At 48.1% G+C, this 19,026-nt stretch overlaps 1 protein-coding gene across 1 annotated transcript in view; it reads left to right on the forward strand.

The window, feature by feature from the left end:
• The first annotated feature begins 7,945 nt into the window (after positions 1–7,945).
• The window catches only part of LOC118793524 (meiosis 1 associated protein), an 18,511-nt gene continuing 7,430 nt past the window's right edge, over positions 7,946–19,026 (forward strand). Inside the window, exons 1-3 of the mRNA XM_036551744.1 lie at positions 7,946–8,194; positions 8,770–8,955; positions 11,795–11,984. Coding sequence (XP_036407637.1) covers positions 7,946–8,194; positions 8,770–8,955; positions 11,795–11,984 — 625 coding nt within the window. The remainder of the gene's footprint in view (positions 8,195–8,769; positions 8,956–11,794; positions 11,985–19,026) is intronic.

Here is a 19,026-nt window from a genome sequence, read left to right on the forward strand (position 1 = left end):
ACATAATTCAGAGATTTTCTCATGTCAAAGCCTGCAGAAATCTGTGCCACAACGGTCTAAAAGACATCTTACATTGTCTCATCACAAGGTCACTGTCCTTCCACAGAAATCAGCTTTGTTCATACAGTTCAGTTCATGTTAATGTTGTGACCGACAAAGCAGAGTCTTTACTGCTAAGCAGTACGTGGACCTCTTCTACTAATGACAGTCACACTGGATGTGATCCTACATCTTCCTGATTACAAGTTGAGCGTCCTGACCATACCTCCCTACTCCTGCCCCATTTCTCCACACTGATCTGGAATCAGTCTAGACCGGCCAGCTCCAACATGCTGGTGAAATGGTACAGATGCACACACTCTGGGCTCATCGTCACAGCCTGCATTGCTGCCCGTGGCTTTCAGCATGCCAGCGGCAGTCTGAAGTTTGCTTCTGTGGTGCCGGTCATGCTGAACAGGTATACAGAATGACTCTGGAAAGAGCTGCACATCTTCGGTGTTTATACAGCAGGAGTTACCCCCCCCCCTTTAGATATTTGCCAGAGTCTTTCAAGCCGTCTTTAAAAAAGATAAACGCCTGTTTTTATATGTCGTGTGTGTCAGTTTAAACCCACACGGGAAATGTTAAATTCAGCGTTTACTACACAGCACTGATGTGCCCGATTTTTCCTTGGCTTTTGTGTGGGGAGATTACTGCTTAAATCCAGCCCCCTCAAATTCATCACTCACCCAAGACTTTTCAACAGCTCCATTTGAAAGACAAATTTCCATGACAACAGGAGAGGGATTAGAAAAAAAAACATTAATTCCATTGCAATTTTCCAAGCCCCTTGATTTCAAAACCACTTAAGATTACTTTTAGGAGATGAATAGTGGGTGAATGATTTAGCAGGAAAATAGACTCTAAAAACAGCATAAGCCATGAAAAATTCATGTCATGTTCTACTGTTTTACACCGCCACTGTGTCAGGCTGGGCTCTCCCTGTCTTTGCAGCAGAGAATGTCGGTCTCCTGCATTGTGGCTCGTTTTCGATAACGGTATCTTTCCCGACGGTGCCCACGTTCGTGCCGTTCGGCTCCCCCCTTCCTCCCCCCGCCAGGGCTGCTCAGGTACGTTAACGGGCACACGCCTGCCGACGCCACCGCTGCGCAGGCAGAGAGAGCGCCGTTTCCACGTGAACGGGGCGGGAGCGCAGAGACGTCCCCACGTGGCCCTGCATCTGCTCTCTGCCCTCTGCACAGCCTACAGGACAGGGGGTAACACACGGCGCCTGGTGCCACGCCACGTGCACGGCCGCACGGCCTCCTTCCCAACAGCAGCTCTCTGTCCCGGGGAAGGAGGGTCTCAGCCTGTGTCCTTCAGTAGATACGGTCTGACAGTGTTTTATCGTTTGCCTTGAATGCGCCCTTATCCTGGCTGAGCTGCAGCTCAGATTTCCGTCTATGCAGACAGGTGTTTGCTGAAACAGTCGCTCACTGTCCCACCACCACTGCTCACCCGGCATCAGCCTGCTGCCATCCGGTTACGACCTCTCCTCCTTAACACCAAAACCACCTTTCCGTCTGTATTACCCAAACTACCTTCTCCATTTTCAGGTAACAACCCCTTAAAACAGTGCTTCCACAAGTACAGCAAGAGAGCATAACTGCCACCATGCGTGGGGTTAAATTAGACCTACAGTCGTGTCTCTGAAACACACGCCACTCACCCCGTTTCAGGGATCCTCTGTGGACGATGTTCTGGCCACCTGCACTAAACACCCTCAGCCAAGCTGACTTCTCCCTTCCCTCAAAACACTGACCCAAGATCAGACAGCCCAACCCTAATTCCAATCCCTGCCAATTTGGCATAAAAAGGCTAAACTGATCTCGGGTAAATAGTTCAGGACACAATCCATCCTGGACCAGGCCTGGAGAGAGAGGAATGCTGGGAAGGCAGTGACCTCCATTAGGACCGGCTCCAGCACGACCTCAGCGTGGACCCCGGTGGTGACGCAATCTCCCACCAGGCCGTGCAGGCACCATGGGGACACGCCCGGGCGTAAATCTGAGGAACACGCCCGCTGACGTAATGGCTCTGCGGGCTGCAGGCGGGTCACTGCAGGGATCCTGGAGCAGAAGGTTCTGGTTCTGGCAGTCCAGAGAGAGAAACATAGAAACTTAGAGAACAAAAGGACATCTGAGGACCTGGGGAACAGACAGGTTACCAGTTAGGCAGTAAGTCAAGTGAAACACTGGAGAGGTTAGGCATATGGTCGTGAAACTCCAAAAACAACCACACACTTTTCCAAACTGTTAACAAAGGAATCTCACTTCTTAAAAACAAGTGTAAAGAAGAGCCATGCTGGCTAGCGCACCCCATAAAAAACAGTGAGGAGAAGAGCTTTTACAATAAAAGCAAACGGCTGACGGTGAGGGAAGCAGACCTGTCAGAGAGACCGTGCAGGTGAGGGATGCAGACCTGTCAGAGAGACCGTGCAGGTGAGGGAAGCAGACCTGTCAGAGAGGCCGTGCAGGTGAGGGGAGCAGACCTGTCAGAAAGGCCGTGCAGGTGAGGGAAGCAGACCTGTCAGAGAGACCGTGCAGGTGAGGGATGCAGACCTGTCAGAGACCGTGCAGGTGAGGGATGCAGACCTGTCAGAGAGGCCGTGCAGGTGAGGGATGCAGACCTGTCAGAGAGACCGTGCAGGTGAGGGATACAGACCTGTCAGAGACCGTGCAGGTGAGGGATGCAGACCTGTCAGAGACCGTGCAGGTGAGGGATGCAGACCTGTCAGAGAGACCGTGCAGGTGAGGGAAACAGACCTGTCAGAGACCGTGCAGGTGAGGGAAGCAGACCTGTCAGAGACCGTGCAGGTGAGGGAAGCAGACCTGTCAGAGACCGTGCAGGTGAGGGATACAGACCTGTCAGAGAGACCGTGCAGGTGAGGGATGCAGACCTGTCAGAGAGGCCGTGCAGGTGAGGGATGCAGACCTGTCAGAGAGGCCGTGCAGGTGAGGGAAGCAGACCTGTCAGAGAGACCGTGCAGGTGAGGGATGCAGACCTGTCAGAGAGGCCGTGCAGGTGAGGGAAGCAGACCTGTCAGAGAGGCTGTGCAGGTGAGGGATGCAGACCTGTCAGAGACCGTGCAGGTGAGGGAAGCAGACCTGTCAGAGAGACCGTGCAGGTGAGGGATGCAGACCTGTCAGAGAGGCCGTGCAGGTGAGGGAAGCAGACCTGTCAGAGAGACCGTGCAGGTGAGGAATGCAGACCTGTCAGAGAGACCGTGCAGGTGAGGGATGCAGACCTGGCAGAGAGGCCGTGCAGGTGAGGGATGCAGACCTGTCAGAGAGGCCGTGCAGGTGAGGGAAACAGACCTGTCAGAGACCGTGCAGGTGAGGGATGCAGACCTGTCAGAGAGACCGTGCAGGTGAGGGATGCAGACCTGTCAGAGAGGCCGTGCAGGTGAGGGATGCAGACAGCACTACCTACCCGGGAAATGAGTGCAAACAGAAACAAGAGTCGCCACAGCACACAGTACAGCATGCTTACCACAGCACACAGTACAGCACTGGACACCATAACAAGCATGACACAGGGACCTGGGATTTGGGGATTTGGGGATTTGGGAAACAGCATTTCATGTGGTGAAAATGCAAGCTGTTTGTTTTTTACTGTATTACTTAAAGTTGCTGCAATCCCAGACCACAGCAAATTGTGCCTCACCATTAGATTAGCCCTAACACGCAAGACACAGGCATCAGAAGGGTTCAGCTCATCAGAAATGGCAAAACGGCCTGGCCATTCTATTAAACAAGGAGAAAGGACGATAACCCAAATGACTGCTGCACAGTGCTATCCATTCACCATCTTACCAACAAAAACCAGAGTAGTGCTGGTTTGAATCCCAGACAGTTTTTACATGTTTCTGGAAAAGATGACAGAGAGAGAAAAAAATCATACAGTATAGAAAAGAGATGCTGAATAATACACTTTTAATTTCACACACAACACCCCCCCCTCCCCACATACACGCACACACACTCTCACAGAATAAAGAGTTGGGGGCGCAGCGTCTTGTTAGGTCAAGCGCAGTGGGGATTAATTAGTCATCCCCGGGGCCCGCCGGTTTGGGGCTTGCGTGGAGCGGGCGCTAGCGGGCGCGGCGGAATGGGAGCGAGCGCGCTCACCGCCGGCTCTTATCTCGCAGGAACAGACGGCCACGCTTCGCGTCAATCCCCGCACTCCGCTCGAGTGATGCATCAAAGTGTGTCAGCTCTAATTTCACAACTCCGCCATCACCTAAGCCTCTTACAAGCAGCAACGCCGACGCTCCAAATCTCTGCCATTATGCGAAACGCGAACTGCTGGGGTTTTTTCCTGCGATTTCTCCATCTCCTGCGGGCAGCAGCTTTCAGACTTCGCCACAGCAGAGCTCTCCTCCGACAACATCCTGTCACCACCCCGGCCTGAAAATCCTACAATCCCACCTTGGTTTCCATAAATACCTTTTCATCCAAATGTTACACAAAGGGTCATTTACATACATTTCAACCAGACTAACTCTGTATAAATAGAAAATAAAGTGGATGAAACAGGGCGAGTTTAAAAATAACCTTAAAAGTGATGTTGCCCCGGAAGGAGAATCAGCTTAAATAAAGTAGTCACCTCAAGCCAAAGAAGAAAAAAAAACTCACATTAGGGAAATAACTTGATAGATAACACAATTCTGTGGAAGACAGATCATCCCACGGCCTTAAAGTAGCACAGGAAAGTCCCATCTCAAAGTAGAACACTTCCTTTAGGCCTGTATGACAGAATGACTGCCTGAAAGACCAGCCATTCAGCCTGTAACCCTGCAGGGACGAGCACAATGATGAATCCCCCCTAAGAGGCTGTAAGTAAATACATGACCTCCTGTTTAATCTGAATCAAGTGTCTCAGCCTGCAGTTTTATATTAAATGGAACATCAAGGTGAGACAAGCTGAAGAGATGCCTCTGGGCAAGTGAACTCATCTAATGACTGAATGCAGTTAGATCACTACCCATTAGGCAGCTTAATTCGATTGAGTCAAGTTACCTGAGTCACTTCAACCTGACATGCAACAGACATCTGGCCTCCAGAAAGCACCCCCATAATCCTCTCACTCTACGGTGCAGTTTATAGAACCTCACAGCTACCAGAACAGTGGTTGTCAACGCCTTCAGCCCAGGTGAATTCAAGGTGAGGATCAAAAGTAACAACAAATCGACATATAAAAGGTGCATGTTGTAAAGAACCCCATTCAACCCCTGTTCACACATGCAATCCTGAGCGACTGTACGGAAGCTTTCCTTTGTAAGAGTTAGTGGCGGCCACACACTGCCCTGAGAGACATTCTGCATACTGCAGGCGGCTGTGCAGTTACAGGGCACACCCGCGCACACGCGCACCCGCGGCGCATACCCGCGCACCCGCGGCGCATACCCGCGCGGGCCGGCCTTCGCGGTGGCGGGAAGCGTCGCGCGGGAAGGCGCTCGCTGGCGAGGCGTCGCCACATTAATCTGTACACTGCAACATTAACATTACAGCCAACTTCACACAGGTATCACCTTTAAATCACCCTTTGTTTTAATTATCTTTTTTAAATGCCAAGAATGAACCATTAGACGTAACAGAAGAAATACTGGAACGACATATTGCTAGTTATTTCACAAATCTGACAGTGGAGAGAGTCAATAGGCCCCTTACTTAAATTTGCTGTACGAACTGCACTGCATAGGCCCACTGAGAGGACCTGAGAGGTATAGTATGTTTCCTAAAAAATATATGACATAAATGTGTACGTGAGCGACTTTGATTTTACCTCAATGTGTGGATGATAACTCCCCCTCGATGTAGTTTTACAGATTAGTTGACGCTAGCTGGACTAAACAGCGGTGGCTGATCCGTTGGACAAGATAAGAAAAGGCTGCCCCCGATCACGGCATAACCAAATGAATCATAAATTAATTAAAATTAATCCTGGGTTGTACACTTACCACAAAACCGCATCCGTACATTAGCAAACTCTAGCAAACTTTTCTGCATCGTGACGGAAAACCTGAATTATGTGATGACCAACCACTAACGCTACGGACACGTGACCTGCTACGTCACTCAGCGGACCAATCAGCGCGCTTTCTGACACACCTGAGCCGTTAGTGCCGATGCTGTGGTTTGTACATTTATGTGGCTGTCTACGGTGTATCTGACACCATCATCCATAGAGTTCCTGTAACGGTTTGAGGACAGGATTAGCTGTGTAAAATTGAAAACTGTATCTTCCTCCTACACATAGGATATGATAAATATGATGTTATAGTTAAACGATACTGGCATTTTCCCATGGGAATTAAGATATTTAAAGTGTATAGGATTTATCAGTTTTAAACACGAATGGCAAACACATTTCCCACACCTGTCTTTTTCTTGGTCTTGGAGATGTTGCCAGATGACAACCAAAAAACTCTTGAGGTTAAACAGTCACTTAAATACCTGTCTTATATTTATCATATTTATTGCTGGTCTTATGTAACAAATTGAAAAATGTAAAATGGAGATTTTAAACAAAATGGCAATGCTAACAAGAAGAACACTGAGACAACATGATTTGTAATGTCACTGACATTAGATGAGTAATGTAAAGCAAGGAGGGAAAAAAAATCTGCAGTAAAATTACTACTGTATTACCCCTTTTTATCTCCCTGGCTTTGATCATGCTTTGATTTAATGAAGATGACAAAGGCAGTAAAATGCCCTGAAAACCAGCTGAAATATGAGGCTGTTTTGAAGATAGAATGAGACAATGAGTCTTTGTGTCTCCCACTGAAATGAAGGCAAGGGCCTCCGGCAGGGTGAACCAGAGCACTGGCTTAAAGAAAGAGGGCTGTTATTAAGGGGAGGCATTGATAACTCTCTCACAGAGGCAGAAGATAGCAGAACGCAGGGCTTTATCTAAAAGAGGTCTGCCTTCTGTTTTTTTTCTGTGACTCTAACAAGCGAAACAACGTCAGCCTTTGTTTAAGCTGTAAAAAAGAAAAGCCCTGGGATCTTCAGCTATGTTCCCTTTTTGTATCATATGAGTGTTCCTGCCTGTTTTCTCGTTGTTCCGCCTGGGGCCGGTTGATTCACACATGACTACGCTGCTCTTTCTGTTTTACGCAAAGTGTTCATTTTATTTTAAAAAATGTGTAGTAATGTGCTGTAATGTGGGGTAGGTGCCTTCCCAAAGACCTGTTACTCAGCTGAGTGGTTTTCAGAGTTTGGTATTACAGCTATCATTTTTGACTGTGGTTATTGCAGGGTGAGGCTGTTCCCTCTAACTCAGGTATCTGATGCATAACTGATTGAGCTCAATTCATATTTTTCAGGGGAGTTTCCCATTGATAAAATCTTCTGAGATGTGTCATGAAGGGAAAACACTGTCACACACAAGAGGACTGTGTGTAAAGCTGTTTCCCCCTTTACTAAAAGGCCTGCTGTCATTGACTGTGTAGAAACATTTTTAGATGTGGACACACAACAGGATTCTTTTTATCAGCTATAATGGTGCTAAATGCCTATGTTCTCTCACTACCGCTACGCTCTGCTACCGAATGGCTTCTGGTGGTCCCGTCACATTGTGGCACAAAATCATTATCCAGAACTTTCTCTGCCGTTGTCCCCCAATGGTGGAATGAACTTTCATATATATATATATATATATATATATATGAAAGGAATGTAATGGTTTAATGCACTCGTATCTCTAGCAGCTAGCTTGTACCTTCTCTGGCCAACCATTGAAACCTGATCATGCAGCGCTTCTAATATTGTTGACCGCTTGTGGTTTTCTGCTTGTGTTGTACTCTGCCTCACTTGTACGTCTCTTTGGATAAAAGCGTCTGCCAAATGGATAAATGTACATGTGTTGAAATGTGTGTCTCTGCGCAGGCCTGTGTGTTATGACCTCACGGAGCAGGCCCAGGGCGGGCAGCGGCCAGGTGTGCTGCCCCGCCTCCTTCTCCCGCCAGCCGCCCCGCATCCTGATCGTGGACACGTCGCCGCCCTGGTGGTTGAACGCCTGCTTCAACGTGTGCGAGGCACTGGATGACTTCCTGACCCTGGCGAGCTGCCTGGAGGGGCCCTGCCGCCTGCCGCTGCTCAGCCTCTATGCTGTGAGCAGCCAGACAGAGTGCCTGCTGCCCTTTGTGGTGAGTCCCGGGCCAGGGGGTGTGGCCAGCTCTGACTCCACCCACAGCCAGACAGAGTGCCTGCTGCCCTTTGTGGTGAGTCCCGGGCCAGGGGGTGTGGCCAGCTCTGACTCCACCCACAGCAGCAGCAGAGAGCCATCCCTACAGGGCACTTAACTGTGCTGCTGAGGATCAGGGTCTTGTATCCCAGCCTTTGAGCCAGGCACCATACCTCGGTTGCTATGGTAATATTGAGATGCCTACGGTACATGGGCCAGAGCGCACAACAGCAGGTTTCAGGTCTGATTCCCGGGCAGGGCATTGCTGTCATACCTGTGTACCTAACAAATTGGCCTGGGTGTTCTGGATTTTCAGTTCTCTCTTGGAGATGCTCTGTGTTTTTTCTTGATCCACCTGTAAAAATGGAAAAGGGTAAGTTATGGCCTGTGGAGGAGCAACAGCAGGAAAATATGCAATACTGTAAGAAAGATAAAACTGTCAGCAGGTCAGCATTGTTTGTTGCCGTGTTTAAACAAGTAGGTTATTACCCGTCATACCTCTCTCTCACCCTCTCTCTCCACCCCCCCCCCCCCCAGCAGGTGAGGGGGAACCTGGCTCGCCTTCGCTCGTGTGTGGAGGAGCTGCGCTCGATGCCCAGAGAGGGGACTGTGCGGCCGATGGGGGGGCTGCTCCGGCAGGCCGTGCAGGACAGCCTGCTGCAGTTCAAGCAGTACCTGCGTCACATGACCGGGGACAGCCACGTCAGCAGCAGCTCCGTCGAGGTCAGTCATGTGACACGGCCGGCGTGGCCCGGTCTGTGCTTATGCTGGCCTCCCCAGACCCTCGGCTGAATTCACAGTTCACCGTCAGACCTTTCCCAGCCAAACTCACTTCCACATGTATATGCTTCACTCCCATTCACTGACTGCTTCGCCACTCTCATTCAACATGTTGTACCTGTTGTGGATTTTTCAGCGATGAGTTTGAAAATCCAGCAGTCGGATTGGAAATCCAGTTTATTGCCCTAAGATGCTGTTTGACAGTCAGCTGTAGCGTCAGTGTGAGGCGCCAGCCAAACTGCACAGCCTTGCAGCTCCAAGCCTGACTGATCAGCCCGTCATCACAGACGGGGCTCGCAATCTGCCACAGTATTAGTCTATTCAGTATCAAATTCATATTAATATTCACATGTAGGAGATTGTGTTATTCAGTAGCAAATTTTGATGACACATCCAAAAAAACAGTCAAGGCTCCTGTGGGTTGCCTAGGTAACAGAAGTTATAACCGGTTTTCGTTGGGGCAGACACCCTAGTGAATGGGCATTACTGAGTACCCAGTTACTCCAGAATGTCATCTGGACATGAAGCCCCACTGCAGTAACCCCTGCTCCCGAGCGGGAGGGCAGGGCAAAGCCCATTCAATCAGAGCGCTGACACATACAGCTTTTGTTGTATCTCACCCTCTATGTTCCGCTTACATGTGATACAAGGTACGAGGACTATTGTTTCGCGTTTCACATGAAGTAGTTTACTTTTTGAAACTAGTATGCAATTTCAGTGTGCTAGAATTACTACAAGCCCCCAGAGTGCAAATATGCCTCTCAGAATCAGGTCAGTCAGTTTTACTGGCAAAACCTAAAATAAATAGAACTACAGCTAAATTCAAGCTTTTTGCTTGCTCTGTTCCATGTGTCTGGGCCAGGATACTGTGAAAGTAGATCACCTTACAGCCCAGCACGGCCGGTTCTAAATATCAGGAATTTCTGGATAATGCAGTAGTTAACACTTAAAAATGGCATGGTACCTTTTTATCAGTTGTTGAATACTGTAAAAATAATATGTGATATGTTAGCAGGAATTCAGCGAATGCCATACATTACATTATGTTGTTGGCACGTTAGCAGACATTCTTATCCAGAGCGACTTATATACGTTACAGTTTTTACATTTACTGAGGCAATTGTGGGGTAAGTACTTTGCTTAAAGGTACAACAGCACTGCATCAAACCAAGCCAGATTTCTGTTAAGAGCCCAGCTCCTCACCACTGTGCTACACTGCCGCCCAGAACAATACGAGCCGCACATCAGTGTTAGCGAGCGGAGTGGGGGAGGGGCTGGCAGCGGACTGCTTCCTGCCAGCAGTCTGTTTGCTGCGGAGACAGCCTTACACATCCTCCTGCCTGGGAGATGGGCCCCGGGGATCAGCCTCCCGCCCGGGAGATGGGCCCCGTGGATGAGCCTCCCGCCCGGGAGATGGGCCCCGGGGATCAGCCTCCCGCCCGGGAGATGGGCCCCGTGGATCAGCCTCCCGCCCGGGAGATGGGCCCCGTGGATCAGCCTCCCGCCCGGGAGATGGGCCCCGTGGATCAGCCTCCCGCCCGGGAGATGGGCCCCGTGGATCAGCCTCCCGCCCGGGAGATGAGAGTGAGCGGATGGGCATTCGGATGCTTTGGATATATGTGAAAGGGTCCTAACTGCGTGCCCTGACCTCCCATTCTCCTTTGTGAGCGCCATGGTGACACACGAGTGAGCTGCCAAACTCATGCTGCCTCAGAAAGATGCTCTGTGAGGAATGCCTTGGTCTGCGCCATGTTGGTGGTTTCCCTCTCCCAAAATCCCAGGCCCTGCCCCGGCCGTCCGGCGCAAACACACGTGCGGTCCTAATGGCTCTGAAATTAAACGGGCCATAAACTGGGCTCTCTGCGTCTCAGTGCTGCGGCTCGTGGCTAAGCGGCCGTACAGGCGGGAGAGAGAGAGGGAGACTCGCATATAGCACCATAGCAGGACTGCCTCGTCAGAAACGCAGCTGTACTTAGCATCCTTTCCACAATGGAAACATTTGTATTTGAAGCCCTTGTCGAGCAAACGAAAGGCCTGTTTCCGCCTGAAGCAGTGGTGAGATGGGGTATTAAGGCCGCTGACTGTAAATATACGGTCAGCTGCAGCTATTTTCTGCTTCTCAGAGTTGTCCAGAGTGACAGAAGTGCTGTCTGGTCAGGAAGAGGACGGAAGACAGTGACACATAATCAGATTACTCAGATCATTACTTTTATCCCCAATGTGATTATGTTGCATTTGAACTTCTGCTGGTCTTTCTTCAGCTAAATATATCTGATTTCAGATCTTCTCTAATTACATCAAAAGAGATTTTATGCTCCATTTCATCAGAGACATCAGAAATCAGTGCCATAATAGCTTTGCTCTGTTCTTGAAACAGGCGTAATTATGATTAACTTTCATCACAGTGAGGCTAGATGTCTGCAGGGATCCTTTGTGAGGTAATTATAAACTGAAGTGTTCTAAGATATGATGAGAGAAGGTAAGAGCTCATGCTCCTTATTTGTTATTAAGTGATGACCTGATAATGATCCAGTGGAAACATCATCCTGTGTATGAATATGTATGAATGAATGATGTGTATGTATGAATGTATGAATAAATTCATAGGAGCAAAAACTGTGCAAGCCTTTCTTCATTCTTTTGTAGTGAGTTATTTTGATCTTTTTTTTAATGTTGTTCTTGGTGAGATAGAATCTAGTCGAAGCCTCCCTTGCATCTCACCAGGAGTGGTTAAATGATGGTAAAATGAAATGTTGTAAAATGGCGGCTCCTTCCTGTGCAGGTGACGGTGCTGACCTGCCAGCCGGGCGGGGCCCTGCTGAGGCAGCTGGAGGCGGGGCTGAAGGACACAGACCTGCTGAGCTTGAGGCGTCTGCTGCTGGTCTGCATCTCCCAGGAGGCAGGCTCATCAGGAGAGGAGCCCGGCTGGAGTCCCGCAAACCCTGCCTCCCCCAGCCTGGAGAACCCTGCAGGTAGGGGGCATCACACCACTCCTACAAACAGCGAGACTATCCAGCGTTGCTATGCCAGTGACCCTCTCAGTACATTTTTACATAAACAGGCCATGGTATTAATCACACTTATGAGAGATGAATATTTGAATTCTGACCACACTATCATGCTCTCAGATAGTGTGCCTGTATTTTCCTTTAGGTCAGATTTCTTAAACCAGTGTAAATGTAAATTTGAAATCAGCAGCTAAATTGTTGATGTTAGTTATTTTTAATGCACTTCAAATGCAGTTGCTGTTTCTTGAAGGAGAATATGATGAAAACATTCAACAAAGTATTGTGATAGCTAGAATCTCTATGGTCATATCTCTATAATCGCTCCTTATTAATCCAATTTATGACTGAACTCATGATATTTTATTTATATTTTGTTTATTTGTCAGTCTCATCATTACCTTGGAACTTGCTGTATTTTCACGTACAGTACATAAAAATGTGAACTTTTGTGTGTGTGTGTGTGCATATATACTGTGTACAAACATGCACAGACACACACATAGGATAGGACATGACAGGATAGAATGACAAATTTCACTTCACAGAGAAGCAAGGAAGAGATTTAATAAAGTGAAGGATGTGATCCAGCTTGGGTACATATCCACAGTCTTGCAAATAAACACTAAGGTGAAAGGGATATGAAAGGGATATGAAAAACATGTCCAATATGAGTGAATGTCCCCAGTGTTGATGGGGTGATGCTGCTCCACCTGATAGCTTCTGTAAAGATGGCTCCATTGTGTCTGTGTCAATATCGAGAGTCCGCTGCGGGATTCCATTAACCGCTGTCTGCAGGTGAACCACGCCGAGTGTGATGTGCCGTTGCCAGAACAACTGACAACAATATCTCTCTCCAGAGAAAATGGTCAAAGACTCAAAATAGATACAAACATTAGTGTTCATTCAGTAAGGAGGTAAGAGCAAAGATCAGAGAAGGAGGTGAGAGGAAACAGCACTTATTCTGGGATGGAGAGAACGGTGATAATGGATGTAATATGGATGTTGCACCAAAAAGAAACAGTAAGCTGTATATGCTGGTGTGCGTGGGTGCTTGGCAGTTAGATTTATAGTATGGGGAAGCTCTATTTCCCCTGCAGGCTGCTTCAGCCTCTCCTGGGCTGATTATTAATGAAATTATTGCGCCTGCAGTTTCATTATAAAGGGGCAGCTTGCTGATGTCATTTCCCCCCAGGGACACACACCTTCCCACTGCTTCAGCAGCCAGGCTGTAGTCAGACTCATTGTGTTATCCAGTCATCTCTCATCACCGAGGGTAGAAACCGTGCCCGTATAAGCTGTTTGACTGGCATTGTGAGTTTTACACATGCCGAAAATAGTCAAAGAGAGATGCTCCATTTAAAGGGCAGGGATGCTGAGAGCTTCACTTGCTGTTCATGTTTGTACTGCAGCTGGCAGTTACTCTAGAGGCTCACGTTAAGTAACTGGCTCAGGTGAACTAATCAAGATTCCACTGTTCGCCTCCTGCGCTAAAGAAAAATATTTTTTCAATATCAGTTATTGAAGTGTTGTTATTATTATTGTTATTAATAGTAGTAGTAGTAATAGTAGTATATTGATAAAATGCAAATGAGTCTTTCGTCAAAAAGGATTTTCTTTGAAAAGAAGAAGGAAATTATAGATCCAAAAAGGTTGCGTTGGAACAGGGGCAAACCTGTCAGTAACATGTTTAGAGTGTGTGAATTCCAAACACATGTGGTTTGCCCATGAATGCCTGTTGGCTGAACTTCAGCACGATTTTACGAGAGGATGTCGGTATGGTGGAAGGGAGGATTCTTAATTGTGCTGTGGTGTGAGGTGCTTTCGTCTCGGAGCGCAGATTTATCCAGATGTGCTCCTGGCACGACAGGGTGAGAGGAATGAGGTGGAGTTTCCATCCAAGAATTTTAATCTGAACGGCCTCATATTCCCTGTGTTTCCTCATAAAAAAAAAATTACAAAAAAATTTTTAAAAATCAACTTACAAAAAGGAATTTGCATTGTGTAAACTTTCTCTGTCGAACACAGGCCTTGATTTTCACAGTATTCATTTCTGGGCATCATATGACTTGAAAAATGCCAAAGAGAAAAGCTGCATATGATACTGAAAGTAATCTGCTTCTTCATAATCTGAACAACATGATGAAATGCTAACAGAAAGGTGTATTCTCCTTTAAAAAGAGCAGTTAGATAAACTTAAAAGGTAGTCCTGCAGCGGATATTGCCCTACGGCTCCTGTGTGTAGCATGCTCAGGCCTGTGGAGTCTGTGGGCTGTATGGACAGTGCAGGTCTGGCGGGGTGTAGCTCTTTAGCTGTAAGTGAGAGCTGCACTGGAGAGCCGCCAGCCTCTTCCCTTATCCCCTCTCCCCCTCACCCTGCCAAGGTAACTCCCAGACTCGCATCCTGTTTTTCCTCCAACAGTGGGCCAGGCGGGGAAACGCAGGGAAACGCACTCTCAGCGTCTGTGTGTGTGTGCGTGTGTGTGTGCGTGTGTGTGTGAGTGCAGCGGGACACAGAGATTAGCAGAGAGGCAGATAATGATAAGGAAGTCTCCGCTCTGTTCCTCCTTGTGGCAGGTGGACAGGATTTAAATCTGGGGTTTACTTGAGGTTGATTAATTAGCTGCTGCACGCTTAACTTTAAATCTCACTTTAAAGCTTTGGCTTTAGGCTGTACATTCACAAGTTTTTTGTTTTGTTTTTTTTTTTGTAATGCACGTGCCTTACATTAGCCTGTGCAGTTTTTTACCCTTCTTAGCTCTGTGTAAGGCGGCTGTGTGAGTCTGTGATGATTTTGTTGCAAGTTAGAGTGGATATCGTGGGTATTATGCAGTTGCAGGTTGAGCGTCTGTGCCACATGAACGTCAGCACCTTGTCTGTGCCCCAGCAGGGGGCTAGCATGCGTGTGACGGGTGGCACTTTTGCTGCAATCGCCTGCACTTTCTTGGTCGATACCCCAGTTTGAACGTGGATTTATTCCCTGCAATCAGCAGGAGTTAAGGGCTCTGTCTGGGTGGCCTCCTGTCATGAGCTCTGTTTGGGATCCTGTGCCTCCTGGAGGGTCTCTGCTGTAACTCACTGATCGTCTCTGAAGCGGCTGATTTAAGGGGGGTGAGGCACACCCTTCTCCTTTACGGCATCACCACGGAAACAAAGTGGAGAGGGCAGCTAGCAGGACCCGCGCTGTGTGTTCAGAGTGAGAGATCTTCTTGCTGTTAAGAGCTGCATCCTGTGATGACACAGTGGCTTCATTTACAAGGCAGTTGCTATCAGGAGGTTTTAGCACCAGCCTCTCTTTCCAGTCATCAATCAGTCTGATTTTAGTTGTCATAGTGCTTTTCTACAGCGGAAATTGTCCCAATGTGTGTGACGTGTTTACCAGAGGGAACTGAAAAACCAGAAAGCTCAAGGCTGATTGGGAAAAAAAAACTGGAAGATGATTCCCTGGCCCTGGGAAAAGGTGGTCGGCGGGCTCCTGAGATGCTCCTAACAGTGTTAGCAGGGGAATGGCATGAAACATTCATCAGCTCATTGTATCAGCATGAGAATAGCAGCAGTTTGGCACAGAGGGAGGGTGGGCACAGAAAGGCTTGGAAGGGGACCCTCTAAGGGTAGCCAGGGCAGGAGCTTTACTGTGCAGAGACGGTCCAGTAACTAGGGCAGGTGTGATCAGGTCTTAAATTCTGGCCCATTCAGAGAGCCATGTGTATATTACATTATGATTTTATATTATATCTGTACTTGACAGATGGCTGTGTTCAGGGTGAGCTCACACTTTACAGATTGTCTGTACACACAGCTGGATATTCACTGACACTGTTCCGCACATCATATACACACATTTTTAAAAGTGTATCTCTTCCCATCATCCTTTGCAGCATTTCTCTGACTGTATTCCCTGGCACGGCCAAATCTTTGATGTGGTGCTGGGAGTGGCCCGTTATGAAACGGAGGCAGGGGACCGGCCTGTGATCTAAAGCAGCTGGTTAAACTGGGCCGCACGGCAACTCGCTCAGCCCTTTTTTCCAGAGCGGTGTTGTTCTTTAAACTGAGCTCTGGGGTCAGCGGGCCCTGCTGTGTCAGGGAGATGGGCCGGGGAGCTGGTGCTGTGAGCAGGCAGCATGATGTACTACAGCGCTCCCAGGAATTTCAATTTCAATTTAAAAAACAACTGCTGTTGCTTCTAGCCTAATCAATCATGGACATATTGTTTTCTTTTGAAAAGATGACATGCATAATTTTTTTTGTATCTTAATAAAAATATTATTTTATTGATTCTTAACACTTTGGTTAATGGCCCCTGGAGGGAGTTTGAGGAGGTTTGACTTCTGACCAGAGGCTTATAGATTCATATTTGTGCAGCTGTGTCCTTCCATTGCTCTCGTGGGAAGCCCCAGCTTCATAAACCGGGGGGACAGAGTTTGCGTAAAAGTAGCAAGTGACCTGTCCTGGACTCTACTACACAAATCAAATCCAGCAACCTGAAGGTGGCGTCATGTCCAGTGTAGCAGATGAGCACTTTGAAGCACTCTCTATTAATCTGCTGTCTTGTTAAGCTTCTCTTGCACTGCTGTGAGAGAGAGGCTTACTATGATTAATTGCCCAAATTAATTACCCAAATTGTTCTCCTGTTGTGAAATAAAGAGGCTAAGGGCTCTGATGAAAGAGGGCACATGGCGTGGTGAGAGATGAGCCAGAGCTACAGACTGACTCCAAATGTTATAAAAGGCCACAGCTTGAGGTGAGGGGTGGATATCAAAAACATCTCTCACCCTGGGGGCAAAACCAAATAGATAAAAAATAAAACTCTCCCTGTTTCACAGTTTATTGCTTGTTGTGATGAACTACTTCCTGGGGTGGAGATTTTCTTATTTTTATTAGATTTTTTCCATCATAAGAGGTGTGATCAGTCCTGATGTATTGGCTTAGCTCAGGGCCTTTCTGAGCCATATGGGTGCTGGGATTTGAAGAACAGCTTAAAGCGGTGCTGCCATGCCATGTGCCACCAAGATAGTCAAACCTCCCCGAGGTGAGAGCAGGTGATCTCCAGGGCCTGGTCCTGGGTGCTATGGTGACGGCAGTGCCCCGCCTCGTGTGCATCACCGCGGTTCCCCCGGGGCTTCAGATGGAGAGGAGCTGGCCTCTTCAGTACGCTCAGATGCCTGTGAAGAAATACACAGGGTTTACTCTCGCTCATCAGGCACAAGAAATGGCTGTGAAATATCCCATGATCCTTCAGCTCCAGGTTAGGTTCAGATCATGTCCATGCCTGTAACTTCGCAGCAGGACATTAGATCACTGTCACGCCTTGAGAGGGAGATTGCTCCTCCACCCTGCCATTGGCTCTACTCTCCCTCCATGAGCGAATGACATTACAGCTACGCCTGGACCTGGAGGATCTCTGAGTTTGACAACATTTTGTTGTAGTGTCTGCTTTCCTTCATATTTGGACTTTTCTGTAAAGTAAACATGAGCCGTAGCCTAAGCTCATCCATCAGAGGGCTTTTGAGAGGAGATAAACTCTCTCTCCTCTCTCTCTCTCTTAGACACAGCGGAGATAAGTAGCTCTTTGAAACATGATGATGGATGGGCGCGTCTCTCTAAATGGTGAATGGAGAAACCGGCAGGGTGGTCTGTTTTGCATCGCAGCTCACTGCACGGTTTCCCCCAGTCCCTGCGGTTTGGCTCGGGATGGAGCTGTTTGTGGAGAAACAGGAGGACCTTCTCTCAGAAAGAAAGGATGATTCCTGACTGAATCTCTTTGGAGCACTAATCAAAGATAATCTTAATTAACCTCTGCTCTGTTCTGGAAAGAAATCTTCTTCAGGTTCTCCCACCCAGCCCTGTACATGCACTGTCTGTTTCCCATTACTGGCCCCGTAGTGTCAACAGAACTTCCACAGTTTGTTCCAAATAAATATGAAATAAACACTGGCATAATGGTGTCCCGTTAACATCACAGCACAGTTAGCTGCTTTAAACTGCTGAATGGCTGAGGGGACAGTAGGTCAGGGTTTCACAACGGTACTCCAGCCTGAACAAAAGCCAGCAGTCAGAGGTCTACTCCAACTCTGGGGTTGGAGGACCCAGCAAGTTTAATAAGCATGAGATTTTCTCATGTACTGATAATGTAATTTAAAGGTGGCAGGTGTGTGTCCAGGTGAGCGTCACTCCACACCACCTCACTCAGCTCCGATAACGCCTTGCCATGTTTGCTTTTCCTGCTGATCTGGGAGCAACTGCTGGAAAGCTGGAGAAAGCAGGCTGATCTGCCGTAGCTCACTGACCCTGGGTCAGCAGCAGGGATGGGCAGCCCCTCCAAGAGCCCTGCAATGTCTGGTTTGTCATCATAGCTTCATATAACAGATGCTTAACACAATAATCTTTCTTTATCTATGGTTCTTGGCTGAAGGACTTTATCCAGAGATTGAGTCCCTAGTGCCTACGTGGCTTTAGTCACTGACAACGTATTTTGGTCATTACGATGGCACAGAAGTTTCTGGTCTATAAACTCATAGGTATCAACAGTAATGGAGTAGTGGTGGGGATGTTTGGATAGAGGCCAGAGGGCCACGGGTTCAAATCCTGTTTATCTGCCTCGGCGTTGTATTGCGCACACATCGTGGTTATTACTAAGGGTGGGGCAGATGTTACACGAATTATTCCATCTACTGTGAGTCACTTTGACGGGAAGAGGAGCTTGAATGATGAAGGGCTTTAATTGGGGAATATCTCCAAGTGATGAGAGGTGATCAGAGCTGTCAGTGCTTCCCACAGACTCTGCGTGCCCTCATCTCTCCTCTCTCACCACCCCACCTCCCCCACCACCGCTACCCTGCACGTCCACAGCGCTGACATTTACAGCGAGCGCCCAGGATCTGTCCACATTCAGGGACTGCGTTTTGCTTATTACTGTTTGCTCGCTGAGGAAGTTTTTGCTTTTCAGTTTCCCTGATGTGTAATTTCCTGTTAGCCTGTTAGCCGTGTTTTCAGCAGTAACTGATACTAC

The sequence above is a fragment of the Megalops cyprinoides genome, chromosome 18 (assembly GCF_013368585.1).
Source record: "Megalops cyprinoides isolate fMegCyp1 chromosome 18, fMegCyp1.pri, whole genome shotgun sequence".
In the NCBI taxonomy this organism is placed as follows: Eukaryota; Metazoa; Chordata; class Actinopteri; order Elopiformes; family Megalopidae; genus Megalops; species Megalops cyprinoides.